Raw genomic sequence first — 25,179 nt, 5'->3', positions numbered from 1 at the left:
CTGGCAGAGGGAGAGAATCTACCCTGCATGGATGTTACCAGTGTGCTCTGCTCTCTGCGGCACTCAGATGAATCCCTTAGCAGGGAGTGAGCACTTCAACAGCACCATAACTCCAAGGTTTGGTGGCCTCTCAGAAAAAACATTCTTCCTCCGCTGACGTCTCATGACACACACATTGGGGCAATGGCAACCCACGGCAGGTCACAACCACTTCCTGGGAAAGACAGACTTGTGTCATCTTCCTGTTCTCAGGGCCAACCACCTGGTAGTGCCTTCTGCTACTGCCTTACAATCTCTATAAAATACATGAACAATAGAATCAAGGTTTTTCTTTTGTATTCTGCTCCCAATATGGTTGACTTGGTTCTTGGTGCAGACCTGTGCTTCCTCTCTCTGAAAAGTTGTTTTTGTGAACACTCATATCCTCAGAAGACGACCTGTGGAATGTATGAGTGCCAAGCTTAGGTTCCAGTAATGCTGACCCAGCCAGGGTGTCAGGGTAACAGGGGAGAGAAAAGCCCCTAGATGCCTCTTCTAGTTAAAAAGGGCAGTTTCATAAAAGTAGTATAAACTCCACTGACTTCTCTACTCTTAAGGAAAAGGGGTACATCTAGCAAGGCAAGGGTATATTTTCTGTACCCTGCATTTCTCCACTGTCTGCTGACATCAGCCAGAGTGACCATCTGGGGAATGATGATGATGACAAGAATACACACAATAATCACCAGCACTGACTGAGTGCCCACTGCATGCCAGGATGCCCACCCCTCTGAACTCTCCACCAGCATTAACTTGCCCCTGACTACAATCCTAGGAAGCTGGTATTTTTATTCTCAATCTACAGATGAGGAAACTGAGGCACAGAACAGTTACATTACTTTCCCAAGGTCACAGTTACCAAGTCTGATGCAGAGGTCATTCTTATAAATGCTACACTTTATGCTTTACCCTGCGTTTCCTCGATGACCACAGGGTGTGCTGCCTGGACTTGGGGCAGCATGGGGTCCCGTACCACTTGTAGGTCATGTCACTTTGCCTTTTTCCTTTCCCCTAGGGTCTTTAAGGGTATCTGGGGATGGGAGATAAGGAAATGCAAGACTGAACTGACTGAAAGTTTGGATATGAGGGCTGATTTTAACCACACTGGTTTGGAGTCTAATAAAACATCTTCAGGTTGACACTCAAAATTGTCCTCTGAACTCTTGCCCCAGAACACCTAGGTTGTTGGAGCTGGAAGAGGTCTGATGGGTCATTTAATTCCATGGTCTTCTAATAGGAATGCCTAGGAGAGTCACCAATGGGGCTTTCAAGAAGGTGACACCTGGGCCACCCAATGACCAACTGAACCTTGCCCCTGGAGTGGGCTCCAAGCATGTGCATCTTTTTGTAAAGCTCTATGAGTTTTCCTGCTGTGCAGCCTTGATTAAGAATCACGGGACAAATGAGGAATTGTTAAGTCAGGGGAGTTTGGTGACACACCAAGGCTCCCACGGACTTAGGGACCAGGACTAATCTCTGGAGTCCTGGTCTGGCACTCCACAGGCCATGAGTGCTACTGGGGCCTTGGACTGCAAAATGCTCACCCACCCTCTTTGACAAATGGGTCACTTGGAGCTTTGAGGAAACACCAAGGGTGAGTGGGGATTTCTGACTCCCTAGCTCCTGGCTCAGGGCTTCCACAGGGCTACGCTTGAGAATCAGGGAAACTTGACAAATGGGAAGCTTTACAAATTCACTAGAGCTAATGAAACATGCAGGGCTTAGAGCCATACCCTAAACTCATGAGAGGTTCCCTCAGGTCTTTGGGTTGCGCTTGGGGCCAGAGAGAACCACAAGCTCATTGGCTGACGACCCGAGCTTATCTTATACTTCCAGAGGATCTGGGGTGAGGGTAGGGCAGGTAGGAAGCCTTGGAGGAGATTTTGGAATTCAGGGTCTAGCACGGGTGACCCTTGTCCAGAACATAGCTGCCAACAAGAATCTCGCTGAGCTTTAGAAGTGGAAGCTTAGATGCCATTTCAACATTCACTCACATGTAGCCATTCTGCAAAACAAGCTCAAGTTATGGCAAAATCATCACAAAGCAGCTGCATTTCTGTGCGCACTGTCTTTTGCAGTTTATTGAGCGGGACTTCAGTTCTTTCCCAACTCTGGATGAAAACTTGGGACAACCCCATGACTCTTCTTGTCATTCTCAGGTAACAGGAGTCCTCTCATCAATAATTTAAGTGTCCAATCTAACGAGAAGTCAGAACGCAGACCCCAGTGGAATGTGTGGCTTTTCTCCTTCCCCAGTGTGGGCCTGCTGGGTGGTGGAGGAGTGTCTGCAGTGTGGGAAGGGGGCACGGTTGGCTTCTACTCTCTCTCTCCTCCTCATGCTTCTGGTCTGACCCTCCCCAGCTGCCTAGCCCAGTTTTCCAAAGCACCCAGGGGTGGAGAACAGGGGAAGAAAGAAGGGTCTGTTGGAGGAGGGACGCGTTCCATTAACTACATCATGCTCCCAGGGAACTTAAACCTGGTGGACATTTTCATGGGTTATCTGAAGACTCTCTGTCACTTCCCCCCAACACGGGACATCCTGCCAAGGTTCTCTTGATGTGGACCACGCACTCCGCTCCTACTTGTGACTACTCTCTCTGCCCCGGGCTTTCTGGTTAGTCTTCTAGCTTCTCTGCTGGGGCCCATTCCCCACTCTAAGCAGCTTTTCAAAACAGGATCTAAAATGACCCCATGCCAACTGTTTTTCTCTGGCTTGGTCCCTGGAAACATTCAGCAGGCTTTGCCCTCCCAAACCCTCATAGTCCCATTACATCCCCACCTGCAGCCCCCAACTCTCTTGGGCCAGACACTCCAATAAGCCCCTGCCCTCTGCATTCAGGAAACTACATGTCATCTGTGTCCCCCAGATGGAGTTGCTGCCCCAGGACCACGTAGGGGCCCAAGTTGTAGGTACACATCCCAAGCTGAGTGGTTATGGTCTATTTATGAGGCAAGAGGTAAAGGGAGGATTCCCCATGTCCCTCTAGAAGAGGGCTCGCTTCTCACTATATTCTGTCCCAAATCCCTCTTCCAACCTCTACTCACCCAGCCCTCGTGTCCCTGAGAGTGAAGGATCGAGAGTGGTGTAGCTCTTGCATTTGTAAATTCTGCACACTGTTTAGCACCCCCTTTGGAATATGACACCTACTGTCTCTTGGTGTTCTGGGCTGACATTCACTTTAGCGTGCTGTTACATAGACACACAGGCACGCACAGCCCCCCATGAGGGCCTGCCAGGTGCCAGGCTTCATAGCAGGTAATGGGGTCACAGAGACGGACAACGCAAGCCCTACTCTAAGGAGCTTAGAGTCTAGTTGGAGGGAGAGCGCAAACACAAGGACAGGAAGACAAAGTGTGATTGGTGCTGCTTGCATGCAGGTGTGGAGACGTCTGCTTGGTGTGCCCGAGGAAGTTGCCGGAACTTGCCACTAGCTGGGGCTCCAAACTCCGGGACCAGCGCGTTCTCCTGCTGACTCAGGCCATACTGAGGAGGCCATAGTGATCCTCCCACCTTTCACATCCCCGCTCAGTCCCCAGTTGTCAGCTAACGCCTAATTTATTCAGGGGAGTCAGATCATTAGAAAGCACAAAAGCATCTCTGAAGACCTGTGGCTTTCTAGCCTGACTCTGTAAGGAATGCGTTGAGGGAGCTGCCTGGGTGTTGGGAGGTTAGCTGAGAAGGGGGAGCGTTTGTGTGCCTGGCAAACTCCCCTGTACCCGCACTGACATCTGTGTCTTGTTTTGATCAAGCCTCAGCTCTCCCGCAGCGAGGCTGCGCGGCTCAGAATCACACATAACCCCGACCACCGGGGACTCGGCAAAGGGTCGACAAAATGCAGTCTTTTCAACAAGTGACCAAAGCTGCCTGGGACATCTGTTCAAGGGACCTTTCTGACATGTTCCTGCCAAAACACAGCCATCTGGAGAGTAGGCTTTGTCAACCAGCGGGCTCTGTCTGGGCCACAGAGCTCTGTACCAGGGTCTGAATGGCTTGAGGGCCTGGACCTGGTCAGAACAGTCAGCAGCTGGTGGAGAAGCTTGAGGATGTTTTGAGTAAAACCAGTGCCCTGGGGGAGGAAGAAGAGGGGCTCACAAAGGTGGACACAGCAGCTCTCTGCCCACAGGCCCGGGACACAGGTGCAGGGAACAGTTTTAAATCGAAATAAAAGATCTTTCCAGAATTATTGTGATTAAATCATTCTTTACTCTGTATTTCTGAAGGAAAACGAGTTTCCTCTGTATGTGCATGCGGCGGGTAGGAGAATCAAAAGGCTCTTTGTGAACATGGGTCCTGGCCAAGGTCATAGGTCATGTTTCCAAGGAATGTTCCAGAAAACCATGGAACATTAACCATTACTGTGGGACTGAAAGCCACACTCCTGTCTACCGCATGCTCTAAAAATAACCCCAGTCCAGCCTCTGCATTCAGAAGCCATGAGTGCTCAGCCCACACCACAGAGAAGGAGCGAAGGAGGTGAGGCCATCAGATGAGGGTACAGCGCAAAGCGATTACGTGAGTTTTGCTGTCCACGCTAGTCAGGCCCTGAAAAGCTGTGGGAAGGCGCCTCCCGTGACAGATATTGATAAGTTCCAGGAGGCAGTGTTCTCAAGTTTTGCATAAGTTTGCGATACTTGCTTCAAAGATGCCTAAAATTGAGTGTTTCCTGAATGCCAGGCACTGCTCTAAAAGTTTTGCATGCGTTATCGTTTTTGAAATTAGTTATAGCCTCTGTGAGGGTGGAGCCCGAGGTCCCACAGCTAAGAAGTGCTAGGCCCGGGACAAGCGCTTTGCTCTCAACGGCCAAGCAGGGCCCAGCGGGTAAGGAAAGCTGGCCGGGGCCCAGGAACCCCTCTCATCCCAGCGTTGGCTGTGCTCTGTCACGCCCAGTTTGGGTCTGGAATCCTCCAGAAATAATTCTCTTCCAGGATCCGCGTGTTTGACGATGGGCAGAACTTTCCCTCGCAGAAGCATTAGGGAAGGAGACAGGGGGAGGGAGGGAGGGAGAGAGAGAGAGAGCACGCGCGCGTGCATGCAGGGCGCATCTATACGGCCCTGACAGTGAGGGGGGCCAGCAGCCTGGACCATGTCCATGCTATTAAACAGAGGAGGTCAAACACCTCAGCCTGCCTGGCCTGGGATCACAAGCTTAGGATGACACATCCCCAGGTCAGGGAAGTGGGTTCTTTTGCCCAGGGGACAGGAAGGGCTGACTGTGACAGAAGGTAGGCATCCAGCCTGTCGGGAAGTCTGAGGGATGGGGCAGAAGTCTGCCATGCACTCAAAGGAGCCTCTTGGTAATAACCTGGTTATAACCATTTTGGAAAAAAACCCCAAAAACAAAACCGTCCTTTCTGAGACTCATGGTGGGAGCCCTCAGAACCTTTAGGCAGGGGGCTAGGGGCTGTCCTTCTCCTTCAGACCCTTTATGGGGCTTCTCGTCTGCACTCAGGATTCCCTGTGAGGACCAGAGCAACAGACTCTCCTTCACCACCGGTCTGATCTTGAACAGCGACTGGGCGGCATCTCTGTCCCGCTGAGCAGACGTCAGGCTGCCCTGACCGCAGGCTGCCCGATGGGGCCCGCTGTAATTTTTTAATCTCCAACAGTTACAGTGGCTGCTTGAGTAGCTCCCTCCCCTCCCCAAATATTTAACCTAACCAGCAAAAACTGGCAGTAAAATCTGGAAAGTCACAGCCCAGGGGAGTTCTGTGTTGTCTGATGAAATACAGAGACTTCTGCAGCCCACAGTTGTGCAGAATGAAGAGATCGTTTCAAGGACGGTCTCATCGGTCTGATGCCCCCGATGTAAGATTCAGTGTGTGTCGCTCTACCCTCCTGAGCAATGTGAGGTCAGCAGCTAGAAAGTGCAAATCTAATGACGTCCAGGGTATCGGGGTTCCTAAGCGAAAACCGGAGACCTCTAATATGCAAGAAGGGAACTTGGAGCTGTTTGTGGCAGTAAGCGTTTGAAAAGCTTTGCAACTGAGCTCCTGTTCATTTTCCTATGGGAAAATGAGGCTGCCTGGGTCAGGGGTGTGTTTCCTGAATGAAGGAATAAGCTGGGAGCTTGGGGAATGGGTGCTGACTGTCTGCGGGGGAAATCATTTTAGCGCCTAAGTCAGGTTCACGTGCACACACAGGCGTGATGTGGCCATGGACGAGGTCCCCAAGGAATTCACCTTCTTGATCTGACAAATGAGGCAACAGAATCCAGAGCTGATTTCAATGAAACGCGCTGATTCCTACTTTGTCTCCGAAAAGTTCCCAAACTGCCGGCGCAGTGAGGTGGTGCCTGTTCCAGGGTTCAAGCCCACCGGGTGGTGCTGCCCTGACGCTGCAGCCTTCCTCACGGACCCCACGTGGGCGGTGAAGGCTGTAGAAGACGCTGTGTGTGTTCTGAAACTCGCAGCACTGATGAGGAAACTTGGAGGGAAATGTCACTCCCATCTTGGGAGCACCCATGACGTGCTAGTCGCAGAAGGGTCACTGGCCTGGCACACAGTAGGGCCACTCGGTAAGTGGATGAGTCCATTGGTGCTTTGGTGCTGCCTGCCCACCAGGTATGTCCCACCTGCATGGATGTGGGACTCCGGGTCCTGCTCTATCAAATGCCCACCTCAGCTGGAGGGACGGATGCTCAGTGTGACATGCAACATCCCACACTCTACCTAAGAATTGTGCAAAGTAAAGCACAATTCCCCTTTGACTCAAGGGGAGACGGGGCTCAGGCTGGGGAAGTAGCTCACATTACCATGACAGAAAATGTTGGGACAAAGGTTCAAGCCCATGCTGTCCACCTGTGGGTTTCACTCTACATCCCCATCTGCTTTTCCTTATGATTTCCAAAGGGGCAACTGTGTCCAGAGGCCTGCTTAGAATAAGTCAAGCAAACAGGAATGAATAGAGAGAACAGATGATTCCCCTGGTCTGGCCTAGGGAGACGTCAGGAGGGGGCAGAAGAGGTCACCAAGTGCTGTAGGGCTGAACCCGGGGCCTCTTAAGGTCTTGAACGAAGCACCGTCCTGTCATCTGGACAGAAGTAGCCCCTTGAAGCCTGGAATGGTCTTTTTCTCCCCCTCTACAGCCTTCATCTCTCTGCCAGTTTCTAGCACTTTCTTTTCTGGTTCAGAAGTCACTTGCTCACAGTGGTGGACTTTCTGGACTCCTGCATTTACGCAGTTAGCACCTTTGGAGACAATAGGATTCTGTCCCCTCCTGGGCCGGTTCATCTCTGTAACCAGGCCCAGCACCAGCCTGACCCAGGGCAGGGGCAACAGATGAATTTATAACCTGAATTAGCACCTAGACATATAGACACAAACAAGCTCTTAAACTGCTAATGAAAACAGATGGTTTCTTTTTAATAGATGTAAAGATTTCACTGTCTGTGACCAAGAGGTAAATAAGTTGCTGAATAACCTACTGAAAGCAGAAAACACCAGGAGAAGAAATAGAGAAGTGAATGGTGGGACCTGCTGGGGCCCCTGGACTGGCTCACCATGCCTAGCATGCTTCCAGAAAGACCAGAGTGATAAGGTCCAGTCCCTGCCCGCCACCTGGCACTTTCTTCTCAACGTCAACTTTAACTATGTTACAGATAAATACCGTTCCAAGCCTTCTCACTTGGCTGCTCTGTGAGTCAGTGTCATCAAAGTTCAGCTTGTCTATTAACGAGTTCATCCATCTACAGGTTTCCGGATCCCTCATCCATTCCCAATCCTCACTGAACATTTCCTGAGAACGGGGATTGCACCTCATACATCTCTGAAACTCCACAGCACCAAACACAGGTCATTCACTCAGCGGGTGCTCAAATGCATGTTTCTTAAATTAACAGAGTCCCACTGTAGATACATCTTCTGACTCTTGTAATTTAGTTCCATTAAAGAAAATTCATGACATTTCATTTCATAAGCCAATTCAGCATTGAAACAACATGCCAATCTCTCCAACTCTAGTTAAATATCCGTTCCTTTAGATGCTCCACGAAATTCCCTTTTCTATCCATTCAAATGGATGGTCTCAAGTCTTTGATCTGTCCTTGTGTGGCTAACTCCTAAATTCTATCTCATACCTCTGAAATTCTAAGACCCTTAAAAGGCTCTCAGGGAAGTCGTGAGCCATGGAACAGTGGAGTGTGGGATGCATGGTGTGATTTTGCTTCTTGATTTGGCCTTGATGGCATGCTGGTAAGGAAGCGTCCTCCCACACTAGGCAGAGGGTGGTGACCCCTTTTGTGGCATATTTGGAACCCCAGTGCCTCATATCGTACGTTCAGAACTTTACATGATTGGGGAAGAAAAACTAGGAAGAATGAATCAACTTCATGCTAAGATGTTCATAGGCGAGTCTAACTCACTATTCTCAGTTGATCTCTATACGGCCAGTCAATATACTCTTGAAAATGGACACGTTCAGGCCAATGTCGAGTATTTTGAACACTGACATGTTTGAAGTGCCACAGGCCTCTAGATCACTGCCAGGAGCTTTTGGCCCTCACCAGCGCACACCCTTCCCTGGCCAGAAGCCCCGCCTCTCCCCATCAACCCCGCCTCTCTTCACCAGCCCCGCCCCTCCCCATCAGCCCCACCTCTCCCCATCAGCCCAGCCTCTCCCCATCAACCCCACCTCTTCCCGTCAGCCCAGCCTCTCCCCATCGGCCCCGCCTCTCTCCACCAGCCCCGCCTCTCCCCATTGGCCCCGCCTCTCTCCACCAGCCCAGCCTCTGCCCTTCAGCCCAGTCTCTCTGACCTCATTCTTCAGGCTCCTGGCCAGGAAGTGCTCAGCCACGTGTGCAGGGAGCACGTTCTCCAGCAGCACGCGGTTCAAGTTCTCCATGGTTTCTATCTCCTCTCGCTCTTTTTTGAACTTGTTCTTCCATAAGAAGTCTAACCTACAGTAATATTCATTCTGTTACAAGAGGACACAGAGGTAAAGAAACAATAGGCATCTTGTCCTGCCAGAGAGTGGAGGTTTTAAAGAGAAAATAAAAAGAATGAAACAAACCTAAAAAAGAACCCCCCCCAAACGGAATTGTCACCCTCCCTACCAAGCCCTCAGTTGCCCCCAAATGTCTCTCATTTCACCCTCCAACATGGATTTCCAAAAATGCAAATTTGGGAAAGAACCAGCCTCAGAAACAGAGAAAATAGCTATACTGAAGCCTTGAAAGACAAAAATGACATGAAAGCTTCTTACATAGTCATGTTAATAAATGGTGGCTTGAATTATTTTTTGAAAAGAGCTGTGATAGAATATAAATAATGAATAAAAGAAAAATGGAAAATATTTTAGTAGAGAGAGTGCATTGTTTCATGATTTGCATTTAAAAAATAATAGTGTTCATTTGTGGCAGTTTGCCTTTAACAGCTGAAAATCAGTTTTCCTCTACCACAAATTATGTAATTAAGTATACATTGAAAAGTATGTGTTTTTTCATTTGGGATTGCACTGTACTGAGAGAATGACATTATATTTAGACAAAAGTTCATTTTGATATAATTTAATTAAGATGGTGCCTGCTAGTAAAAAACATATGTGTTCATGCTTTATAATGTATTAAAATTCAATGTTTTTAAAAATCAGCTGTTATTAACATTGTAGAAACAGGCCCGTTTACTGTCACAGGGTCTCTTTGGCTTGTCATCATTTTGTATCTGCTCTGATGTATATAATTTAATATAATGAAATAGCCTGGAATGAATCTTCCTGTAACAGAAGGGCCTAATAGAGAGAGTGTATTTCAGCACAGATAGTAATTATTGACAAATACACGCAAAGAAGAACTAAATGGAGGGAGTATGTTGTATTGGTTTGCTTAGCTATACCCATGACAGCACGAAGCAAAACAAAACACACGTAAATGGCCTCTCATGCACAGACTGCAATTTCAAAAAATAATTCACCGTTTGAAACCTGAAAGCACAATGCTCATTCACTGAAATTAGGTTTGCTTCAAACTAGGTATGACATATTCAAAAACTACTCCGCCTCCTCTGGGGAGGCACTTATTTTTAGCTCATATAACAAGACATTTTTTTTTAAAAGATTACAAAAGAGATAGTTTAAAAGTTTGCTTATATTAAAGTTTTACATTACGGACACATTTTCCACATTCTGTGTTTATAGAAATCATGCTATGCACGTACTGGAAAAGTCCTCTCCCTTGGGGAACAGATTATTTATTTAGATATTTTGTGGGGGGATAAACTAGTGGTGTGGCCGGTATTAAACTAAAATAACAGAAGCAATCTACGGTGGTGGCCTCGAGAAGACACAGGTATACACCGAAGATCAGATAAAAGTGAAACATGAGATGAAGCCGTGGAGCCAGTTGAGGCAGGCAGCAAGCCCAGTTCGTGGACGTTTGAAAGGTTTTCGTAAGGCTCGTGAAGAGTCGCTCAGGTTTTCTGCGGGACTGCTACTGCACCACGTGCAAGCATCCTTTAAGTCTCCTACTAAAGGAATTGGAGCCCTTTGGGACCAGCTACACTGGACTGAGAGTGACCTTCTGAAATCTTTCCCCCTCACCTCCCCAACCAGTGCAGTCTGCTGCAGAACCCTTGCCTTGAGGCGCAAGGGCCTTAAAAACTCATGTGCAGTCCCCCAAAGGAAGACAAATGTTTTTATCCCAAACCAGTTGTAATGGACTTAATCATGTCACCAAAAAGATCGTTCCAAGTCCGAACCCCGGTATCTGTGTCTGTGACATCTCTGAAAATAGGGTCTCGGCAGATGTAATGAACTTAAGGATCATCCTGGATTTAGGGTGGGCTGTAAATCCAATGACTGATGTCCTTACAGGAGAAAAGAGAGGGAGACTTGACACAGAGACCCAGGGAGGCCGCGTGAGGAGATCCAGCCAGGGGTGGGGAGAGCTGCTTCCTCCGGGACCCTGACTCAGGGCGCGAAAGCGCTCTAAGGACTTTGTGACACTTCAACTAAAACAGCAGCCCTGCTCCATGACCTCCAGTCCTCACATCACCTCCCATCTCTCAGATTCCATCTGGGGCTACTCCCCAAATGCTTAGGGGCCCAGATTCCACTCAGATGTGGAATCATGAGCTCTGGCGTGATGGGAGAGAGAACAGGAAGAGTCTTGAGAGGGTGTCCAGGCTGCGTCTGGGACCCCAGCAACCCTGACTGCTGTGTTTCACGTCCTACCACAGCCTCGAGGGCGTCTCGTGCTTTGTCTACTTCCGAAAAGTACCTGAGGAACTGGGCTTACACCTTTCTGTGTGGACAGAAGTGGTCTCTGGGCAGGGGTGCAGGCAGCATGTGATTCCACTTTCTCTGGGATCCTCAACTCTCGCGCACAAGGACCTCGGCCTCACTCTCAGGCACTAGGTTGCCGCTGCCCGGTTCCATACTCTGAATGAGCCCACCTAGGATGCAGACCCTTGATGGCAGGGGGCTGCCCTTTAAACCTGGGTGAAATACAGGGGATCTTTCTCTGTCAAAAGAGGCCCTTGAGTTGGCTTGCGTTTCTGTCACAAACTAGATTTCAGTACAGAGAGTGGTACTGTACTGTCGCTCTTGTCTAGGATGTGTTATGTTTTCACTAAGGTTTCTGAGATGCCTAGAGCAATATTTAGTATAGTCATTTTCTTAGAAAGCAAGTACATTGCCATCGTTTCAAAAATGATGGTCATGGGTCAGGGGAGCCATTAGGACAAATGATAACAAAAATAAGTTGCAAAAAGTCTGTGCTATTATTTAAAACATATTCAGAAAAGAGGTAACTCTGAGGCCATGGATTCTTACAACACTTGACAACCTTATTTCAAATATCAGACATTTGTTTATAATACAGTTGTATTTCCGGAAGGGTGTGCAGAGGCACTATATCACAGACTTCTCAGTTCTTGTTATCCCAGAAGACTTGGGACCTCAGTAAATCATTCACTGAATGATTTTAGACTGACGGTCAGCCTTCCGGCTCACCTCTGTATATCCTTGGTTCTAGTTAAAGAGTAACTGTGAACACAATTAATCCTGCAGGGATTACTACTCTTTAGGCCTCCAGATGTACATATTACTTATCATTACACTAGTGACACAAAAGGAAACCGGTACCAGCCCTATCATGTTAAATGAATGCCTGGCCATAATACTGCATACTTTTGATAATTTATTTAAATCATTTAGGGAGTAACTGATCAGTGAGCAGGGATTCGACAACATTTGTGTAGTGGTATTGCCTGTATATTATCTCAGTGATCAATAAAAAAAGTTGGGAGAATTCAATTTGATTCTAGGTAATTAAAATATATTGCTGTGAAGCAATCTGAGTGATCATTCTAGTAGGAGAAACTGCCTAAGAATGCAGAACCTAGCATGTGCCGGGGACAGAGGTGGGGAGGGTGATGGGGGGACCGGGGTGTTCTGAGCTCTGTATCAGGACCACAGCGTAGCTCTAGGGAGATTGGTGAGAGCTGCACTGTGAGCTCCAGGGAAGGATGCCCCTTGCACTTCCCCAGGAAGATGGAAGAGGATGGATGGCATTCCCGGGTGCTGGACTGACTGTCACAGATCTGGTCTCTGCTCTGACTGTGCAATTATTAGCAGCTTCCTCCTGGTGAGAAAGGGAAGGCAGACCCAAACTCCCCAGCTGATAGTTTGCCTCTCAGATAACTGTTTAGAGATGTGTATATAATTTAATTGGCATTGTCTCTTCCCTGGTTATCTCCACATAAATCACTTCTTTGTTTCATGCTATCCATCAAAGAACTTAAAACAAACTTTGGTTGAGGCAGAGCTACCTGGTGTGGGATGAGTCTTTAGTCTTTGGGTGATTGTCCTTGTTTGCAGGCAGAGAAAGAATATTGCCCTTAAAAGTCCTGCACCTACAGGCTCCACGGGGAGGCCAGAAGCGGGCACAGAGCCCGAGGAGGATGTTTCATTTGCATCACAAAATAAAATTTTTGAACAAGAGACCATATTTCTAGGGATAATTGCAAGTGACAGCAGGGATATTTAATGCCCACTTAAAAGAAAAAGAAGCTATATGTTTTGAAATGCAGATGAAAACCCCAGGCAAGGGGACTTTTTTTTCCAATTAGTGGCAGCTATTGAGGGAATACATTGTAGGCTTACAGAAACCTACACATTTATTTTGAGACTTAACAGGAAATTCATTGATTCACACTTCTACTGTTCACAAAATTTGCCTCTTAGGGAAAAAAGAAAAAAATGAGAGGCCTTTTTCTTGTGTCTATAGCCAAGCATACACACCTGTGCTACCTACTTTTCTCTTAAGTGATAAGATGATTCTGATGCTTCAACATTTGTTTGCATGAAAGCAATGGCAATGCACGTCAGCAAAGTCTTATTAATACAGCACTTTAGAGAAGTTACAGAAGTAACAGACTTCTTACCTGTCTGCCCAGAACAAGCAGTGTGATGAAAAATATGAAGAGAGACACTGAGCCCATGGTCTTTAGGTCTTTCCAAATGCCTGGTCTATTAAAAAACAAACAAACAGATGAAAACGATATAACGAAACAACATACACACAGGACGTAGAATTCGTGCATGAACAAGTTTCAGAATCTCTAGTGCTTGTCGGCATTCTACACCAACCACACACACACACACACACACACACAAACACATACTTCAAATATATTTGCAAGCCCAGATTGCATCAAAAGAAAGCAAAATAATCCTTATTTCAAGAGCTCTGTAAAAGAAAAAAATCTTCCAAATGAATATAGATTTCTTACTTTATACCAAACTCTAGCGAATATAAAATGAATAGCAGAATATTAATAATATTTTCTTTATATTTCTGGGATCAATATGGATAATTGGATATATGACTTGTATTTTTTAGTAATTATTTGCAGAATGAGACAGTATGCTAGAAATTAATAATCATGGGAGATATAAAAATGAAGTAGGGAACTTTATTTCTATAAGCTACTCTGACATATGAATAATATACTTTCATATAACTTTCTGGCAGGCCCTCCTTTCATGGGGTTTTGTATCACAAAGACATAAGACAGATGGAAACCCTTGGCCCACTGCCCCACCAAGCTCTCGCTGTGCTGGCTGGGCCCTGCATCCTCACCATGACCTTCTAGGCAATGACCACCCACACATCCTAGTTAGCAGGTGTGGTGGTCAATTTTACGTGTCAACTTAAAGGTTCTGATTTTGGTTCTTGTACAGCATACAAGGAGAAATCGCTTTGATTCCCCAGGGTAATCCTGCAGAGCTGACAAATGATTATTTCACACCTATAACTGTAAATGAGACTTGAGAAGTTGATTATGCTTGGCTGCCATGTCACATAAGCAGCATAGCTTGTATTTAATCAAGTATAAATATCAAGTCATCAGTTTCTGCTTGGGAGTTGAATATGCTTTGAGATTTTCCTGTTTCTCCATAGAAGGTTCGAGGACTGAGGAGATAATAAGAGAAATGGATAAAGAACTAAAGAGCGCAGGTGGGCTTTGGAGTAAGTAACCCTGGTTGGAATCATGACTCCCCTGCTCTAGTGAGCTTGGGGCCTAGGATAAGCCCCTCCAAACCTTACTGTCCCCATCAGCCAAAGGGGGTGCCAGTGCCCATCTTACTGGCTGTCTTGGTCACTAGGTCAAATATTTATGTACCTGGCATAGAGCCTGACATACAGGAAGCGCTTCATAAATGGTACTCATGATTTTTCGTATTAACTACACAGTGATAAACAAGAGGATGGAGCGAGGAAGGTAGAGAAAAAGATAAGAAAATGCAGGTTGGTGGATTTCATTAACAGAGTGACAGATCCATGTGCAAAAGAAAGGCAGATTCCTGCGGAAATTAGGAGAGAGAATCTCCAGTCCCAGTGGCTGAAGGGCTTAGGACCTCAGAGAACTCTCCAGAAAGGCTATGCTTGTACTCAGGGCTCTTTCCTCCTACCAAGCCAACTGTGGCTGGAACAAATCTGAGCTCAACAGCCATAAGGAGGTTACCAGTTTCTCTCTGGGAATGAAGTGAGCTGACAAGTGTCACTTTCCTGTCTCAGTAGTAGTGATTTTAAGAAATGAAGTTCCTTTTTGAGCCCGTGGCAGCTGTGTCTAATAGCACAGTTGAAGTCACTGCAGGGAGCAGATGTTTATAAGCAGTGCAAACTCCAGTGACTTTTAGGGACTTTTTTTGGCCACACCATGTGCGGCATGTAGGATCTTAGTTCCCCGACTAGGGATCGAACCCATGCCCCCTGCAGTGGAAGCACGGAGTCTTAACCACTGGACCTCCGGGGGGAGTCCCCAGTGACTTTTAAACTCATTTCCCCCCATACTGACTACACTGACAGGATATTGACCAGTTAATAAAACTGGTACAGGGAATTCTCTGGCAGTCCAGTGGTTAAGACTCCGAGCCTTCCCTGCCAGGGCCCGGGTTCGATCCTTGGTTGGGGAACTAAGATCTCACAAGCTGCACGGCATAGCTAAAAAAAAAAAAAAAAAAAAAAGTGGTACAACATAGACAACAGCGCGTAAGAAGCTGGTGCAGGCTGTTTTTAATTTTCATGTTGCTTTGTGAACATCCTATTACTTTACCATTCCAGGAATCCTAGAAAACTGCTATGACATCCCTCCCTTTTACCCATCACCCTATAAATGTAAACTGAGAGTAAAATGTTAACTCCAAGGTCAGGATCTTACAGTAGCTTCATCAACGCAACCAATCAGAACTCAGGTCCCACGTGCATCCCCAGGTAAGGGACCAGATGCCCCAAATATACAAAGCCATCTCCTGTCCCTCTCACTGATGGAGAGTGGGAGGTAAGACCCTCTTTATGCAGTTCAGGGGCTGGCTGAGTTTTCAGATAATCACACAGAAAATACATGCAAGCAACGTAGAGGGAAAAATCCTTTTCTGGGACTCCTCACGCTAATGCATTTAAACATAGGTTTAGGGGTGGAAATGACCTCTACCTATCTGCCAGTTCTTGAGCCTTAGTGAGGAATAGTGGTGGGTGGAGGTGGGGACTTGGGGGAAGCAAGACTAGGAACGGCTCTCATTGCTGGACCGGGCAGTGCACTGCAAAGTACAGAACTAAACAGACCTCAGAAATAATGACACACAGCACAGCCTGTAGGATAGACTTGGGTACCAGTCCACAGATGCCTTTTGTCCTTCTGACGTTCTCTGTCAACTAGGGAGAACTGTAACCTGCTGTCTTCACTTTCATTTAGATTTCTCAAAAACTTCTTTTATTCATCCAGCCCCAAAGAACTGCTGATTCCAATTGGAGTCCATCTCTCCCACGTGGGCCCCTCACTGGCCATGGCTGGTGGGCTCCTGAAGCTTGAAGGATGAATTTCTCCACCCACAGATCCATTCCTGGGTTCCTTGCTCTTTGTGTGTATGCGAGAGAGGCTGGGAGGAAAAGGAGTGGGTAGTATGGGGAGGACATCGGGACAGAGAGAATAAAATTCCAAGATGTCTTCTGGCAGAGTCTAGTCAGTTGTGTTGATCATATCAGTTTCCCAGGACTTTTCTTTTTCTTTTTTTTGAAGTGTAGTTGATTTGCAATGCTGTGTTGGTTTCAGGTGCACAGTAAAATGATTCAGTTATACACACACACACATATATATATATATATATATATATATATATATATATATATATATATATATATATATATTCTTTCTCAATCTTTTCCATTATATGTTACACAAGATACTTTGCTATATAGTAGGACCTTGTTTATTTTATATACAGTAGTTTATATCTGCTAATTCCAAACTCTTAACTCCCAGGACTGCTGAAACAAAGTGCCACAAACTGGGTGGCTTAAAACAACAGAAATTTATCAGCGCATAGTTCTGGAGGCCAGAAGTCTGAAATCAAGGTGCCGGCAGGGCTGTGCTCCCTCTGAAACCTGCAGAGAAATCCCTCCTTGCCCCGTCCTGGCTTTGGTGGTCGGCTGGCCACTGTATCACTCCAATGTCTGTCTTCATCATCACCTGGTGCCCGCTCCCCTCCCCCCATGTGTCTCTGTCTCCACATGGCCATCTTCTTACAAGGACACCAGTCATATTGGATCAGGGCCCACCCCACGCCAGCAGGACTTGATCTGAACTAATTACATGTGCAATGACCCTATTTCCAAATAAGGTCACATTCTCAGCTACTGGGGCTTAGGACCTCAGCATGTCTTCTTTTAAGTGACACAATTGACACATTAACAATTGTATCAGCCATTATATAAAACTGACAGCAACTTAGTCTGAGGTCTCTCTCTCTCTCTCTCTCCCTTCCCTTTAAGTTTTAGGGATGAAATCCACTTTGGACTTTCACATGTTAGGGCTGTGCTATCACTCTGTTATGAAGTACAGAAGACAGAGCTAATATAACTGAGAAGGTTTCTAACTCTATGGTTTTTAACTTGACAGTTTTAGCCAAAATGTGACCAGATAGGCTATTTTTTATACTTAAAAATGGGTTCTGGAGGCACAGACACCCAAATGTGCCTGTAGCCACACACTCATTTACAGCTGACCCTCACCCTGAGGCTGTTGATGGAGCAATCATTCTGGCCCTCAAGTTTCCAGAGTCCAAGAGAACAAAGAAACCTAACAAATTGGGCAAAGGATATGGAATTGCTTGGTGAGCCAGTCTCTAACCTAAAGGCTAACAGCTCCGTGACATAAAAATGACATTTTCATTGCTTTCAGGAGAGGACGCAGTCCAGGCATGTATACACAAACATAATTACATTTCAAAACATTCTATTTTCTAGGTGACATAAGCCTCTATTTACTAAGAAGAAAAGTACCTCAAGAAACCTAGTTTCCGTTGTGTTGGTAACAATATACGAACTGAGTAAAATCAGATCTTCCCAGGTCATTCACTGGGATCAAAAGTAGTCTGACCTCTGGGACCCCGACCCCCTGAGGCCCACGTTTCATAAAGAAAAGTCCCACAAAGAGACAATGGCTACTTCCCTCCCTCTTAACGTGAGACCCTGTTGCTCTGCCGCTGATGAAATCTGTTTACTTCTGGCTGTCCCTGTGAGTAAGTTAGGAAACGCCTGGCTTTGCCGACAAGGAACCTCTGAATCCTCAGGCAACTTCAATGTCAAGCGATGCAAAAAGCTCAAGTTTTGGCCAACTTGATGCTGCTGCAAGATGAATCTGCTGTACCTTGCTCAGCACAGGACCAAGACCTCAACTACAATGTCAGAAGACGACACAGTCCGAATAAAACAAAAATACCCCAGAAAGGAAACGCTGGGGTTAAAATGCAAAGGGAAAAATAAAGACAGCCAACTGCCCTGTCAGGAAATCTTTCTCTAAGTCTGGCTGGAGAAAGGGCAAGGGATTGCTGAGATGCACGTGTTAGTACCACTTTCCTGATATTTCCTCCTGGCCTTTCAGTTGAGTGGCATACAGCATCCTGCTGACCTCTGCTTCCAAGCTCTCCTCTCCTCCAGGTCACCAGTGCAGTGGCTGGGTCCTGGCCAGGTGATGCTGGCTGGTGATGAAGCGTGAGGATGACAGCTCAGCCAAAATTCCTGTATTCCACTGCTCAGACTCAGCAGCCATCAGAACAAACCTATTTTCTGACGGCTGATCCGGTTGTTTGCAATGGCCACCAGAGCTGTTGTCAGACAGGAGAGTTCTAAAACAGCTCAGTCATTTAAAAAATACACCATTCCTTTCCGATGATTGGAGATGCATCATTAATAAGTTTTCTTGACCAACTGAGTCAGGGGTGGGAATGACCTCTGCAGACAGTTTGTGTCTTTTGACATATTTTTCAGTTATTTTCGTTCCAGTTCTATTTAGACATAATTGACATATAAACTGTATAAGTTTAAGGTGTACAATGTGCTGATTTGATACACTTACATGTTGGGAAATGATTACCACTATAGCATTAGCTAACATCCTCATCACCTCACATAATTACCATCTCCTTTTTGCGGTGAGAACATTTAAGATCTGCTCTTCTAGCAACTTCCAAGTATGTAATGCCATATTGTTAGCTCTAGTCACCACGCTGTACCTTAGATCACCAGAACGTATTCATCTGATAACAGGAAGCTTGTGCCTTTTGACCAACATCTCCCCACTTCTCCCACCTTTCCCCAGCCCTGGGTAACCACCGTTCTACTCTCTGTTTCTGTGAGTTCAGCTTTCTTAGATTTCACATATAAGTGACATCATACAGTATTTGTGTGTCTCTGCCTGGCTTATTTCACTCAGCATGATGCCCTCAGGGTCCATTCATGTTGTTGCAAGTGGCAGGATTTCCTTTTTTCTCATGGTTGAGAAAATAATATCCCGTTATTCCTTTTTCTCCACAACCTTGCCAAAACTTGTCATCTCTTGTCTTTTTGATAATAGCCATTCTATGGAGTGTGCAACATTTTACTGTGGTCTTGATACACACTTCCCCGATTATTAATAATATTGAACATTTTTTCATGTCCTGTTGACCATTTGTATGTCTTCTTTGGAAAATGTCTATTCAGTTCCTCTGCCTACTTTTAAATTGATTATTTTTTTATGTTGAGTTGTATGAGTTCTTTATGTATTTTGGATATTAGCCCATTATCAGATATATTATTGGCAAGTAGTTTCTCCCATTCTGTAGGTTGCTTTTTCATTTCGTTGATGGTTTCTCTTGCCATTCAGAAGTTTTTTAGCTTGATGTAGTTCCACTCACTTATTTTTGCTTTTGTTGTTTGTGCTTTTGGTGACATATCCAAAAAAATCATTGCTAAGATCAATGTCAAGGAGTTTTTTCCCCTATGCTTTTTTTCTAGGAGTTTGAAGGTTTCAGGTCTCTTATCCATTTCAAATTAATGTTTGTTAGTGGTGTAAGATAGGGGTCCAATCTCATTCTTCTGCATGTGGTATTTAATTTTCCCAATACCATTTATTGAAGAGACTATCCTTTACTTATTGAGTATCATTGGCTCCCTTGTCAAATATTAGTTTACCACATATGCAAGGGGTTATCTGGGCTCTGTATCCTGTTCCACTTGTCTATGTGTCAATTTTTTTTTTGCCAGTACCATATGGTTTTAATTACTGTAGCTTTGCAGTGTAGTTTGAAATCAGGAGTGTGATACCTCCAGCTTTATGCTTCTTTCTCAGGATTACTTTGGTTATTCAGGGTCTTTTGTGGTTCTATACAAATTTTAGAATTGTTTGTTCTATTTCTGTGAAAACTGCTAATGGAATTTTGATGGGAATTGCATTGAATCTATAGATGGCTTTAGGTAGTATGAACATTTTAACAATATTCTTCTGATCCATGAACATGGGATTTCTTTCCATTTTCTTGTGTCTTCTTCAGTTACTTTCATCAAAGTCTTATGGTTTTCAGTATACAGATCTTTCACCTCCTTGGTGTAATTTATTCCTAAATATTTTCTTGTTTTTGATGCCATTGTGAATGGGATTGTTTTCTTTATTTCTTTATCAGATAATTCATTGTTAGTGTATAGAAACACAACTGATTTCTGTATGTTGATTCTGTATGCTGTGACTTAATTGAATTTTTTGATTAGTTCTAGCAATTTTTTTTTGGTGGAGCCTTTAGGGTTCTCTATGCATAAGATCATATCATCTGCAAACAAAGACAAGTTTTCATCTTCCTTCTAATTGTATGCCTTTCATTTCTTTTGCTTGCCTGATTTCTCTGGGTAAGACTTCCAGTACTATGTTGAATAAAAGTGGCAAGAGAGGCACCCTTTTCTTGTCTTGATTTTAGAGGAAAAGCTTTCAGCCTTTTATTATTGAGTATGATATTAGCTATGCACTTGTTATATGGCAACTTTATCATGCTGAGGTGTGTTCCTTCTATACCCAATTTGTTGAAAGTTTTTATCATGAGAAGATGTATTTCATCAAATGCTTTTCCTGCATTTATTGAGATAAGAGATCATATGATTTTTATCTTTCATTCTATTAACGTGGTGTATCACACTTATTAGTTCGCATGTGTTGAACCATCCTTGTATCTCAGGGATAGATCCCGTTTGATCATTGTGCATGATCATTTTAATATGCTGTTCAATTTGGCTTGCTAATATTTTGTTCAGAATTTTTGCATCTATATTTATCAGGAATATTAGTCTGTGTTTTTTTTTTGTTGTTGTTATTTGTTGTTTTTTTCTTTTAGTGTCCGTATCAGGCTTTGATATCAGGGTAATGCTGGCCTCATAAAGTGAGTTTGGAAGTGTTTCCTCCTCTTCAATTTTGGGAAAAGTTTGAGAAATATTGGGATTAATTTTTCTTTAAATGTTTAGTAGAATTCACTAGTGAAATCATATGGTCCTGAGCTTCTCTTTGTTGGAGATTTTGATTACTGATTCAATCTCCTTCCTCATTATTGGTCTGTTAGGACTTTCTATTTCTTCATCATTCAGTCTTGGTAGGTTGTATGTTTCCAAGAAGTTATCCATTTCTTCTCTGTTGTCCAATTTGTTGGTGTATAATTTTCATAGTAGTCTCTTATGGTCCTTTGAATTTGGGTAGTATCAACTGCAATGTCTTCTATTTCATTTCTAATTTTATTTATTCCAGTCCTCTCTCTTTTTTCCCTATGGTTAGTCTACCTAAAGGTTTGTTTATTTTGTTTATCTTTTCAAAAAGCAGCTCTTAGCTTCACTGATCTTTTCTATTGTCTTCTTAGTTTGTATTTCATTAATTTCTGCTCTGATCTTTGTTATTTCCTTCCTTCTTCTAACTTTGGGCTTAGTTTGTTCTTCTTTTTCTATTTCTTTGAGGTGTAATGTTAGGGTTTTTATTTGAGATCTTTCTTTTTCTTAATGTAGGCATTTGTAATTATAAACTTCCCTTTAAAAACTGCTTTTGCAGCATACTATAGGTTCTGGTACCTTGTGTTTCCATTTTCATTTGTTTCAAGTTATATTTTGTTTTTCCTTTTGTATTCTTCTTTGACCATTGATTGTTTAGGAGTACGTGGTTTAATTTCTATATATTTGTGAAATTCCCAGTTTTCCTACTGTTACTGATTTCTAATTTCATACCATTGTGATTGGAAAAGATACATGGTATAATTTCAACCTTAATTTTGCTAAGACATGTTTTATGACCTAACATATGACCTATTCTGGAATGTTCCATGTGTGCTTGTGAAGAATGTATTCTGTTGCTGTTAGATGGAGTGTTCCAAATATGTCTATTAGGTCCATTTTACCTAACAGTTTAGTTCAAGTCCAATGTTTCCTATTTGGCTTTCTGTCTGGATGATCTATTGTTGAATGTGATGTATTGATGTTCTCTACTATTGGTCCATTGTCATCTATTTCTCCTATCATATCTACTAGCATTTGCTTAATTTATTTAGGTGTTCTGATGTTGGATGCATATATATTTATGATTTTTATATCTTCTAGATGAATTGACCCCTTTGTCAATACATAATGACTTTCTTTGTTTTTTGTTACTGTTTTTGGATGAAAGTATATTTATCGGATATAAGTATAGCTACCCTTACTCTCTTTTTGTTTCCACTTGCATGGAATATCTTTTTCCATTCCTTTACTTTGATCCTATGTGTGTCCTTAAAGCTGAGGTGAGTTCCTTGTAGGCAGCATATAGTTGGATCCTGTTTTTTTTTATCTGTATAGCCACTCTATGCCTTTTAAATGGACAATTCAATCCATTTACACTTAGAGTTAAATTGATAGGTAAGGGCTTAATAATGAATTGTTTTCTAGCTGTTTTTTAGTTCCTTTCTTCCTTTCTTCCTTGATTTCATGTTCCGTAAAGTTTTGCATTGCTGTCTTCGTATATGAAGTAGCACTCACTTCCTGCACCCTTTACTAACTGTCTTCAGGGCATAAATATCTTCCTCCAGCCCTGCTAGTGCTTCTGAGGCTTTCGGGATTTTCTGTGGATACATCTCTCCACCTTTCTTGCTCCCTCTTATGACAGAATTCTAAGCTTGTATGCCTCCTCTCCATCCTACAATGCACCAGGCCGACTGCTGACAGTCTTCCTTTTGTTTTCCCAAACAAAACTCGCTAAAGCTCAAGTTTGTGGTCTCTCTCTGGCCCTCAGATTTTAGTCAGCTTTCTGTGCATGCCCACCAGCCGTTGGTCCAAGCTCCCTCTCGATGCTGCCATCGGGAGGGAATATGCACAGGGAGCTGGCCACAGGGTAGGGGTGTGCATGAGGCATGTGGAACAATGAGGGTGCCCATGAGCCAGCTGGGGAGATCTGTGGGTGAAGTGTTCCCAGCGGCTTGTGGGTGGGCTTCTTGACAAAGGCAGTAATGCAGTTAGTAGCATCTGTGTTCTCTTAAAGCCCTCTGAGAGTCCTATCTGCTCCTCTCCCAGCTTGGTAGCATCCTGCACAGCTGGAAAGCCGGGTGCTCACAAGGAGAAGTCATAGAGTGAGAACATCTCTCTTGGACTTAAGCTGTGCCATCTTGGGGGAAGGGTGGTGTGGATAGAGTCAGACTGTTTCTCTTACCCACTTCAGCTTGTCCAAACTCATGTTTTTTTCTCCAATGGTGTGCTAGAACTTCTCCTCTGAAAACCTGGACTTCTGCAAAGTCTCTCTCTTCCATGGGTCACTGGCTAAGACTGTTTTCCAGGGGGCTCCGTGGCTAAGAGCTGCTGAAGCTGGATTACATGTCACTGCAGGGTCCACAGCCAGGATCAAGGTCTGTATGCCTACTATCCAACACATGGGTGGACGAGACTCCTTCTGGATCCTATATGGTGCTGGGTCCCACAGCTCCTACAAAGGCACTTTTCTCCAAGGATAGATTACAAATTATTGTTGGGGACAAACATAAGGGATGTCTTATTCTGCCATGATGTTGACAACACTCCTCCCCTATCTTTTTGGATCTCCACACTTCTTCAAGACCTTTCCAATATCACAGTCAACTCTGGGTCACTTAACCAGTTTCCAGCCAACAGGTTCACTCATTCCCTAGGTAGGCTATAGGAACTTAACCTGCAAGTCTCCTTTTGGCCTTCTTGTGAGACACAATTTTCTAATAGGAGATTTTGTAAATTCTTGAGAGCACAGACTATATTTTATTCATCTCTTTGTGCTTGGACTCCAGCAGTCAGGCCTGTAATATACAGGGTATTCAATGAAACTGTGCTGTGAAGACAAAGGAATGAGTGGACAAATAACTGTGTTGGTTTGAAATCTAAGGGGTTTCATTTATAGACACTTTTCCTCCTGTGGCTGGACACAGATGCACGGAAATCCTATGCAATCTTCCAAAGAAGGTGACCCAGTGTCATCCAAGGACAGATGGATCGAAGTCTCATGCTTTTTCCGAGTTATTCACAAATGCTAAGGACTGCAAACAAATTCTGGGACTGCAAACGACTAACATAATAAGGGATAAGCTCATGTTTAAGAAAGAGCCCTGGCGGCAGCTGCAGGTCAGGAGAAATGATAAAAGTGGGGCTGGAGAGGTAGTGCTGGCCTTTTGCTATGGAGAAAAGATGCACCCTGATTAATGCAGTCATGGTTTCATCCTTTGGAGAAGAGTGATTTTAAATGGGAAGCAGTTGGTGCATCTGATATCGTGGGTCTGTGCACTGGGCTTTAGCCTCATACATTGGAGAGCTGATGATAAGAAGTACGTACCCTATCTAGTCTGGGGGCCCAGGCCCTCTGAAGTCTCCTTCTTCCGCTCATTCGAAAATCAAACAAAACAAAAAACAGCCTAAAAACTGAGTATCTTCCTACAAGTGGGTCAAAATCACAGGGCATTTTCTTTTTTAGGTTAGATAACAAAGGAGCTCACTAATGGTTGCTTTTTATAGAAGAAAAGAAAGATTGGTAGAATTCGAGCAGCCCTAGGACACCTTTTTTTGTTGTTCTTGTTAACTTAGGCAATTCAGATTACTGACCTCCTTACTCTACCTCCCAGCTCTGCTACTAGTGGTGTCAGCTACAGAGAAACAAACGTGTGTATTCCATACTTTCTGGAGATGGCACTGCAGGGGAGGAGGGGAATTAGGAAGGGGAAGAGAAACTGAGATATTAAATTTGAAAGTAATTTAAAATCTTTTCAGTATGAACTTGGATATATTATGGGTTTGACTACAGATTTGGAATACGGTTTTCATTTAAAAGAGGAGACTTTAAAGAAATGTCAGGTGTTCTTCCTCCCAGCTCCTGAAC

The 25,179-nt window shown here is 44.4% G+C and overlaps 1 protein-coding gene across 1 annotated transcript in view; it reads right to left on the bottom strand.

The window, feature by feature from the left end:
* ADCY2 (adenylate cyclase 2) overlaps window positions 1–25,179 on the bottom strand; it is a 434,307-nt gene that overhangs the window by 25,233 nt on the left and 383,895 nt on the right. The window contains exons 19-20 of the mRNA XM_027125298.1: window positions 13,417–13,501; window positions 8,792–8,950 (exon numbers count right to left, since the gene is read on the bottom strand). Of these exons, the coding sequence (XP_026981099.1) occupies window positions 8,792–8,950; window positions 13,417–13,501 (244 nt within the window). The remainder of the gene's footprint in view (window positions 1–8,791; window positions 8,951–13,416; window positions 13,502–25,179) is intronic.

This window comes from Aethalodelphis obliquidens, unplaced genomic scaffold, assembly GCF_003676395.1.
Source record: "Aethalodelphis obliquidens isolate GAN/ISIS:26980383/991018 unplaced genomic scaffold, ASM367639v1 scaffold29, whole genome shotgun sequence".
NCBI lineage: Eukaryota > Metazoa > Chordata > Mammalia > Artiodactyla > Delphinidae > Aethalodelphis > Aethalodelphis obliquidens.
The sequence above is the reverse complement of the archived record's forward strand: the minus strand, read 5'-3'. Positions and strand labels throughout refer to the sequence as shown.